The following is a 10,520-nucleotide window of genomic DNA, read 5'->3' on the forward strand; positions in this document are numbered from 1 at the left end:
ATTACCCTATGATAAAGCACCGTTATCATAGAGTAAAAAAAGTTCAAAGGCATTCAAAGGCATAATCTCCAATGGTGTATGTAATAAATTATTCTATACTTGTCCTGAAAACAGACAATGGTAGATTTAGTTCAATCTTAAAGATAAATTAAAAAATTGTATGGACTTAGAAAATTTTTCACTTGCCTACAAAATTTTCACTAATTCCACCTCTATTTGTCAATTTCATCCTGCTCTGCTCATATTTATTTTCTATCAGCTTCTCATCTATTCAATCTAAAAAAAAATTTTTTTTTCCTATAGCCAAATACATGAATCTTAGTTTTATTCATAATTTCATATGATTAGAAGTGACTGCCATGACGTAATTATTTTAAATTATCCCTTAAATTTAAAAAAAGTAGGTATCCTGAACCAAATCGCAGGTTTACTTTTTTCCCCAAGGCTTTATATTTTTAATCATAATTCTTTTGTATATTATATATTAGATTCCTCTCCTCCATTACAAAAATTCAAATGATAATCTAAATAAAGATAATAAAAAAGAATACTTAATATGTTTGATGGGCTCTTGCCTTCTAGCATCATGCTGGCACACACTAATTTTCAAGCCAAAAGTATCCCAGACTATTAGACAGACTTGGCAATTTCTTTTTTTTTTTTTTTTTTTTTTTTTTTTTTTTGTGGTATGCGGGCCTCTCACTGCTGTGGCCTCTCCTGTTGTGGAGCACAGGCTACGGACGCGCAGGCTCAGCGGCCATGGCTCACGGGCCTAGCCGCTCTGCGGCATGTGGGATCTTCCCGGACCGGGGCATGAACCCGTGTCCCCTTCAACAGCAGGCAGACTCTCAACCACTTGCGCCACCAGGGAAGCCCAGACTTGGCAATTTCTACAGCTTAAATAGAGTTTAGATCATTATTCAGACCCAACATTTAAAAAATATTGACACCATGAATTTATAAGTACACATTAACAATACCCTCTTTTTATTGAAAACAGTGTGCATTATTTGTAGTGAAAGAAAAATCATGCCTTGATTAATGTAATTTTAATACACCAAACTCTTATTAAGGCAAATTATACATTTGATTTTGGTATCTATACTTAATATTCTTTAAAACTAACAAAGATTACATGCATGCATTGAAGGAAGACTATACACTCTTATGTATGTGCTTCTCTCATTGGTTAAGAAATAAACTCTACATTGAAAAATGTATGTATTTGAAGTTTTGACCTAACACAGTGGATTAAGGTTTAGGCAATATTTACTCTGCTGTATTTTGATTCAGAAAGGGCCATATGTGAAGATATGATCCTGACCAACTTTACTATGTTTCTATAATGGTCTTTCAGCAAAAATATTTATATTAAATACAGTGAGATATAAAAGTTACAAAATAAGCTGCAACTTTATAGCTACCCATTGGTAAAAGTCTGTAGTTAATACATTTGGATAAATAACTCAAGTCAGCAGCAAAGTGGTTAAACATTTGTGATTTGATTTTATCTCAGCTTGGAATGTGGTTGGAGTGTCCCACTTCTAACAACTGTTTGCTAAGTTAAGGCTTTAGTGTTTACACAGTGTTGAATGAAGCAGCCTGGTCACCAGATGTGATTGCTTCCCCAGACTGTCGTTTTTTCTCAGTCAGATCACTGTCCTCATGGTCCCTGTTCCAACCTTCTTCCTCAGGACGTCCACCAGCCTTTCCAACCTAAGTTGGGGGCAGCGGGGGCAGGAGGGAAAAAAATGATTATAAAAAGTGCAATTATTGTCAGGAATGTTTTGGCTGAAAAAGGACAGTATTTGCCTGTGACCAAGCACTCTTGGTAGTCATGTTAAGAAACAAAGCATTACTGTAAGTGAGAGACACGGGTGCAGAGTGCCAAGTATTTGAGGTTAAAAAAACAGCAAAAACACAAACTTTAATCCAGATCTTCAGATTATGTCAGCATTAGATGCTACATGAAAAATCTAAGGTACTAATTTTAATACATTTACCTACTTGCATTACGGTTATGAATGAAATCATTACTATGCAATGACAAGATGGCATATTAAACATAGAGTAGTTTCAAACTGATTTTCACCGAGTACATATTTCAATATATAAATACTATCAGCCTTAGATCTGTTACCTAGCTAAATAAGTAACATATTGGTATACTGTACAACTGTTATGCATTAAATTTCTTCTGTTTAAAGCCAGGCATTAGCTGGCTAAGTTGGAAAAACTTGATATCTCAATGGTATGAATATAACTTAAATGTATAAAAATGATTTGATGCTAATGAAACCAGACTTTCTTTACTACATTTTAAAAGTTTCTATTCCTGAGTAATATAAATAGGCTGGCAATGACTCTATAGGCTTCTGAGTCAAAGATAAGTGATTTTTCAGTTGATTAAAAACTCACCAATTATACTGAAAATAGAGTCAAAAATTCAGAAGTCATTCTGTAGGTTCTTAGACTACTCTATGGGAGGGAAATCACATTCATTGAATGAGTGAGAGTTTTGCTTGACAAAAGATGATGGAATCAGATCATTAATTGATTTTTTTTCCCTTATTATTTTCTTTCCCGTAAGCATAAAACCTCAACAAAAAATCTTGCTTGGTGTTACACACACAGAAATCTTCTTTATAAGTGAAAATCACACCCAGCAGTTTTCATATACACAAAGCTCCCTCCTCAAAGACTGGTGAGTGACACAGTCTAGTCTGCTCCAGCTTACCTCATTTATATGGACCCATGCATGAGGGTCCTTTGCAAATAAACACAGCACAGAGCTAGACACTAAAGGAATGAGGGTATTCTTAGTGTCACACACACTGGTTTAGATGGACTAATTGGATGCATGCAACACTGAAAACAGCTCAAGTTTATTGGATGATTCTGCATATATCAAGACTTCTATTAATAGAAAACAGGAATATGAAACCAACAATTCAGTGCATAAAAATATCTTTGCTTTGAGAAATGTAGTAATGATCTTAGAGTAAAAAAGCAAATCTTGCTTAAATTTATTACTACAAATTTCTCAAACGTAAATTTTACACAGGTAATATACAACCATTAAACCAGCTTTAAGCTAGTGATGCAAATACTTGAACTAGAAGATTTACTGGACAATTCACTGTATTCACAGATAAGTCTGTATTAGTTGGACTTTCCCTAGTGATAAAAACTAGTGCTATTTTATACACTCTGAATATTATGATTCATAGGATTACATAGATCCTTTAGGACAAAGTTTCACTAAGTTGAATTGTGGAGGAGGGGGAAGAAAAATGTCACTATGAAATTTTAACTGTACTGTAAAATATGATAATAACTTGAATTAACTGTTAACAAATGACCCCCAGTAGAAACCTTGATATGCCACTAATAGAATTTCTCAAGATGTACTGTAAAAAGTTAGAAAATATTACTTTCAAGTTGGTTAAATATATCCCTCCCCCACAATATCATTTGCACTACTATTAAAAAAACTTCCTCGTAATGTAAAAGTAAGCTCTACTCTGCACAGTTATTATCACTATGAATTCTGAATCAACGGAATGCCAAATTACTGAGATGAACCTGTTTTGTGCTTCTTTTGCCTTCTCCTTTACAGACGGACTCACTTTAGTTTCTTTTTCATACAGTAGGATATCTTTCCATTTAGAACTCTTAATACATCTTGCTAAGGTAAGAGGTTAGGAGAAAATACTTAAATATCACATTGTGCAATGTATTTACTATATTTCAACAATTACTAGATCAACCACATTCTCAGTTTATTCAGGTTGAATGATTTATGAAAATTTGATCTCAGAAATGAGAAAAATGTCAATTACTTAGTTTTGTAAAAGCTTACTGACTTTGGAAACACAATGAAGCAGCTATTCTTTCCTGTAAGGAATGGACTACATCTGCCAAACATGGACTGTGCTGACAGGAAGGTAGGTGTGTCTGTCTGTTGAACCACCTTGCAGGATCTGCCTGAAGGCTATTCTTTACTGTCCAAATCAATAATATCCTTTAAAAAATTACATACTTTAATAAAATAGGGCCGAATTGCTTTACATGTTGCTCAGCAATAGCTTCCCACAAACTTCATGAATAGGAAAAGGGTTAGATCTAAGATTAGAATTTCTCTATTTTAAATGACGAACTGAAGCACAGACAAGGAAACCCTCATACAACGTCCTAAGATAAGACAGTAAGAAATATGGCCTGGTTTCCCTGTTCTTATTGCAAAGCTACTTCCACTAGAGTTTTGGCTACTAGAAAGCTACAGATTTCAGATTATAGGTTAATGTATTATTTGTCTTAATAGCTTCATTAAACTGTTTCCTCAAGTTACTTCTTAAGTCAAATTGGGTATTTTTTTTAACACCTCTATTACAGTATAATTGCTTTAAAATGGTGTGTTACTTTCTGCTTTAGAACAAAGTGAATGAGCTACACATAAACATATATCCCCATATCTCCTCCCTGTTACATCTCCCTCCCACCCTCCCTTTCCCACCCCTCTAGGTGGTCACAAAGCACCGAGCTGATCTCCCTGTGCTATTTGGCTGCTACCCACTAGCCATCTATTTTACATTTGGTAGTGTATATTTGTCCATGCCACTCTCTCACTTTGTCCCAGCTTACCCTTCCCCCTACCCGTGTCCTCAAGTCCACTCTCTACGTCTGTCTTTATTCCCGTCCTGCCCCTAGGTTCTTCCAAACCATTTTTTCCCCTTAGATTCCATATATATGTGTTAGCATATGGTATTTGTTTTTCTCTTTCTAATTTACTTCACTCTGTATGACAGACTCTAGGTCCATCCACCTCACTACAAATAACTCAATTTCATTTCTTTTTATGGCTGAGTAATATTCCATTGTATATATGCGCCACATCTTCTTTATCCACTCATCTGTTGATGGACACTTAGGTTGCTTCCATGTCTGGCTACTGTAAATAGAGCTGCAATGAACACTGTAGTACATGACTCTTTTTACATTATGGTTTTCTCAGAGTATATGCCCAGTAATGGGATTGCTGGGTCGAATGGTAGTTCTATTTTTAGTTTTTTAAGGAATCTCCACAATGTTCTCCATAGTGGCTGTATCAATTTACATTCCCACCAACAGTGCAAGAGGGCTCCCTTTTCTCCACATACTCTCCAGCATTTATTGTTTGTAGAGTTTTTGATGATGGCCATTCTGACCCGTGTGAGGTGATACCTCATTGTAGTTTTGATTTGCATTTTGTTAATGATTAGTGATGTTGAGCATCCTTTCATGTGTTTGTTGGCAATCTGTATTTCTTTGGAGAAATGTCTATTTAGGTCTTCTGCCCATTTTTGGATTGGGTTGTTTGTTTTTTGGATATTGAGCTGCATGAGCTGCTTGTAAATTTTGGAGATTAATTCTTTGTCAGTTGCTTCATTTGCAAATATTTTCTCCCATTCTCAGGGTTGTCTTTTCGTCTTGTTTATGGTTTCCTTTGCTGTGCAAAAGCTTTTAGGTTTCATTAGGTCCCATTTGTTTATTTTTGTTTTTATTTCCATTTCTCTAGGAGGTGGGGCAAAAAGGATCTTACTGTGATTTATGTCATAGAGTGTTCTGCCTATGTTTTCCTCTAAGAGTTTTATAGTGTCTGGCCTTGCATTTAGGTCTTTAATCCATTTTGAGTTTATTTTTGTGTATGGTGTTAGAGAGTGTTCTAATTTTATTATTTTACATGTAGATGTCCAGTTTTCCCAGCACCACTTATTGAGGAGGCTGTTTTTTCTCCATTGTATATTCTTGCCTCTTTATCAAAGATAAGGTGACCATATGTGCATGGGTTTATCTCTGGGCTTTCTATCCTGTTCCATTGATCTATATTTCTGTTTTTGTGCCAGTACCTTACTGTCTTGATTACTGTAGCTATGTAGTATAGTCTGAAGTCAGGGAGCCTGATTCCTCCAGCTCCGTTTTTCATTCTCAAGATTGCTTTGGCTATTCGGGGTCTTTTGTGTTTCCATACAAATTGTGAAATTTTTTGTTCTAGTTCTGTGAAAAATGCCATTGATAGTTTGATAGGGATTGCACTGAATCTGTAGATTGCTTTGGGTAGTATAGTCATTTTCACAATGTTGATTCTTCCAATCCAAGAACATGGTATATCTCTCCATCTGTCTGTATCATCTTTAATTCCTTTCATCAGGTTATAGTTTTCTGCATACAGGTCTTTTGTCTCCTTAGGTAAGTTTATTCCTAGGTATTTTATTCTTTTTGTTGCAGTGGTAAATGGGAGTGTTTCCTTCATTTCTCTTTCATATTTTTCATCATTAGTGTATAGGAATGCAAGAGATTTTTGTGTGTTAATTTTGTATCCTGCTACTTTACCAAATTCATTAATTAGCTCTAGTAGTTTTCTGGTAGCATCTTTAGGATTCTCCATGAAGAGTATCATGTCATCTGCAAAGTGACAGTTTTACTTCTTCTTTTCTGATTTGGATTCCTTTTATTTGTTTTTCTTCTCTGATTGCTGTGGCTAAAACTTCCAAAACTATGTTGAATAATAGTGGTGAGAGTGGACCACCCTGTCTTGTTCCTGATCTTAGAGGAAATGGTTTCAGTTTTTCAACATTGAGAATGATGTTGGCTGTGGGTTTGTCATATATGGCCTTTATTATGTTGAGGTAAGTTCCCTGTATGCGTACTTTCTGGGTTTTTTTTTGTCATAAATGGGTGTTGAATTTTGTTGAAAGGTTTTTCTGCATCTATTGAGAAGATCATATGGTTTTTCTCCTTCTATTTGTTAAGATGGTTTATCACACTGATTGATTTGCATATACTGAAGAATCCTTGCATTCCTGGGATAAACCCCACTTGATCATGGTGTATGATCCTTTTAATGTGCTGCTGGATTCTATTTGGTAGTATTTTGTTGAGGATTTTTGCATCTAGGTTCATCATTGATATTGGCCTGAAGTTTTCTTTCTTTGTGACATCTTTGTCTGGTTTTGGTATCAGGGTGATGGTGGCCTCATAGAATGAATTTGGGAGTGTTCCACCCTCTGCTATATTTTGGAAGAGTTTGAGAAGGATAGGTGTTAGCTCTTCTCTAAATGTTTGGTAGAATTTGCCTATGAAGCCATCTGGTCCTGGGGTTTTGTGTGTTGGAAGATTTTTAATCACAGTCTCAAATTCAGTTGTGATTGGTCTGTTTAAATTTTCTATTTCTTCCTGGTTCAGCCTCGGAAGGTTGTGTTTTTGTAAGAATTTGTCCATTTCTTCCAGGTTGTCCATTTTATTGGCATAGAGTTGCTTGTAGTCATCTCTCATGATCCTTTGTATTTCTGTAGCGTCAGTTGTTACTTCTCCTTTTTCATTTCTAATTCTATTGATTTGAGTCTTCTCCCTTTTTGTTCTTGTTGAGTCTGGCTAATGGTTTATCAATTTTGTTTAACTTCTCAAAGAACCAGTTTTAGTTTTATTGATCCTTGCTATTGTTTCCTTCATTTCTTTTCATTTATTTCTGATCTGATCTTTATGATTTCTTTCCTTCTGCTAACTTTGGGGGGTTTTGTTCTTCTTTCTCTAATTGCTTTATGTGTAAAGTTAGGTTGTTTATTTGAGATGTTTCTTGTTTCTTGAGGTAGGATTGTATTGCTATAAACTTCCCTCTTAGAACTGCTTTTGCTGCATCCCATAGGTTTTGGGTGGTCGTGTTGTCATTGTCATTGTTTCTAGGTATTTTTTAATTTCCTTATATTTCTTCAGTGATCTCATGGTTACTTAGTAGTGTATTTTTTAGCCTCCATGTGTTTTTATTTTTTACAGATTTTTTCCTGTAATTGAGATCTAGTCTCATAGTGTTGTGGTTGGAAAAGATATTTGATATGATTTCAATTTTCTCAAATTTACCAATGCTTGATTTGTGACCCAAGATATGATCTATCCTGGAGAATGTTTCATGAGCACTTGAGAAGAAAGTGTATTCTGCTGTTTTTGGATAGAATGTCCTATAAATATCAATTAAGTCCATCTTGTTTAATGTATCACTTAAAGTTTGCATTTTTATTTATTTTCATTTTGGATGATCTGTCCATTGGTGAAAGTGGGGTGTTAAAATCCCCTACTATGATTGTGTTCTGTCGATTTCCCCTTTTATGGCTGTTAGCATTTGCCTTATATATTGAGGTGCTCCTATGTTGGGTGCATAAATATTTACAATTGTTATATCTTCTTCGTGGATTGATCCCTTGATCATTATGTAGTGTCCTTTTTTGTCTCTTGTAATAGTCTTCATTTTAAAGTCTATTTGGTCTGATATGAGAATTGCTACTCCAGCTTTCTTTTGATTTCCATTTGCATGGAATATCATTTTCCTTCCCCTCCCTTTCAGTCTGTATGTGTCCCTAGGTCTGAAGTGGGTCTCTTGTAGACAGCATATATACGGGTCTTGTTTTTGTATCCATTCAGCCAGCCTATGTCTTTTGTTTGGAGCATTTAATCCATTTACATTTAAGGTAGTTATCGATATGTATGTTCCTCTTACCATTTTCTTAATTGTTTTTGGTTTGTTATTGTAGGTCTTTTCCTTCTCTTGTGTTTCCTGCTCAGAGAAGTTCTTTTAGCATTTGTTGTAAAGCTGGTTTGGTGGTGCTGAATTCTCTTAGCTTTTGCTTGTCTGTATAGGTTTTGATTTCTCTGTCCAATCTGAATGAGATCCTTGCTGGGTAGAAAAATCTTGGTTGTAGGTTTTTCCTTTTCATCACTTTAAATATGTCCTGCCATTCCCTTCTGGCTTGCAGAGTTTCTTCTGAAAGATCAACTGTTAACCTTATGGGGATTCCCTTGTATGTTATTTCTTGATTTTCCCTTGTTGCTTTTAATATTTTTTCTTTGCATTTAATTTTTGATAGCTTATTATGTGTGTTGGCATGTTTCTGCTTGGATTTATCCTGTATGGGACTATCTGCACTTCCTGGACTTAATTATTTCCTTTCCCATATTAGGGAAGTTTTCAACTATATTCTTTTCAAATATTTTCTCAGTCCTTTTCTTTTTCTCTTCTTCTTCTGGGACCCCTATAATTCAAATGTTGGTGTGTTTAATGTTGTCTCAGAGGTCTCTCACACTGTCCTCAATTCTTTTCATTCTTTTTTTCTGTATTCTGCTCTGTGGTAGTTATATCCAATATTTTATCTTCCAGGTCACTTATCTGTTCCTCTGCCTCAGTTATTCTGCTATTGATTCCTTCTAGAGAATATTTAATTTCATTTATTGTGTTGTTCATCATTGTTTATTTGCTCTTTAGTTCTTCTACGTCCTTGTTAAACATTTCTTGTATTTTCTCCATTCTATTTCCAAGATTTTGGATCATCTTTACTACCATTACTCTGAATTCTTTTTCAGGTAGATTGCCTATTTCCTCTTCATTTGTTTGGTCTGGTGGTTTTATACCTTGCTCCTTCATCTTCTGTGTGTTTTTTTGTCTTCTCATTTTGCTTATCTTACTGTGTTTGGGGTCTCCTTTCACAGGCTGCAGATTCGTAATTCCCAGTGTTTTTGGTGTCTGCCCCCAGTGGCTAAGGTTGGTTTAGTGGATTGTGTAGGCTTCCTGGTGAAGGGGACTGGTACCTGTGTTCTGGTGGATGAGGCTGGATCTTGTCTTTCTGGTGGGCAGGACCATGTCTGGTGGTGTGTTTTGGGGTGTCTGTGAGCTTATCATGATTTTAGGCAGCCTCTCTACTAATGGGTGGGGTTGTGTTCCTGTCTTGCTAGTTGTTTGGTCTAGGGTGTCCAACACTGTAGCTTGCTGGTAGTTGAGTGTAGCTGGGTCTTATTGTTGAGATGGAGATCTCTGGGAGAGCTTTTTCTGTCTGATATTATGTGGAGCCAGGAGGTCTCTGGTGGACCAATGTCCTCAACTTGGCTCTCCCATATCAGAGGCACAGGCCTGACACCTGGCCGGACCACCAAGACCCTGTCAGCCACACAGCTTAGAAGAAAGGGGAGAAAAAAGAAAGAAGGAAAGAAACAAAATAAAACAGTTATTAAAATAAAAAAATTATTAAAAATAAAAAAAAATGAAAAGCAATAATAAAAAGAAAGAAAAAAGAGAGCAACTAAACCAAGAAACAAATCCACCAATGATAACAAGTGCCAAAAAACTATACCAAAAAAAAACCCCACAAAAAATCCAAAAACGTACAGACAGACCCCTAGGACAAACGGCAAAAGCAAAACTATATAGACAAAATCACACAAAGTCCACCACGTCAATTTTGGGATGATTCGTTGTCTATTCAGGTATTCCAGAGTTGCAGGGTACATCAAGTTGATTGTGGAGATTTAATCCGCTGCTCCTGAGGCTGCTGGGAGAAATTTCCCTTTCTTTTCTTTGTTCGCACAGTTCCTGGGGTTCAGCTTTGGATTTGGCCCTGTCTCTGTGTGTAGGTCGCCTGAGGGCGTCTGTTCTTCGCTCAGACAGGACGGGGTTAAAGGAACAGCTGATTCGGGGACTCTGGCTCACTCAGGCCGGG

At 36.0% G+C, this 10,520-nt stretch overlaps 1 protein-coding gene across 1 annotated transcript in view; it reads right to left on the reverse strand.

Moving 5' to 3' along the window:
* Positions 1–956: 956 nt before the first annotated feature.
* Positions 957–10,520, reverse strand: part of MIPOL1 (mirror-image polydactyly 1) — a 246,986-nt gene continuing 237,422 nt past the window's right edge. The window contains exon 12 of the mRNA XM_007465801.1: positions 957–1,716. Coding sequence (XP_007465863.1) covers positions 1,650–1,716 — 67 coding nt within the window. The 3' untranslated portion in view covers positions 957–1,649. The remainder of the gene's footprint in view (positions 1,717–10,520) is intronic.

Source organism: Lipotes vexillifer, unplaced genomic scaffold, assembly GCF_000442215.2.
Source record: "Lipotes vexillifer unplaced genomic scaffold, Lipotes_vexillifer_v1.1 scaffold7, whole genome shotgun sequence".
Lineage (NCBI taxonomy): Eukaryota > Metazoa > Chordata > Mammalia > Artiodactyla > Lipotidae > Lipotes > Lipotes vexillifer.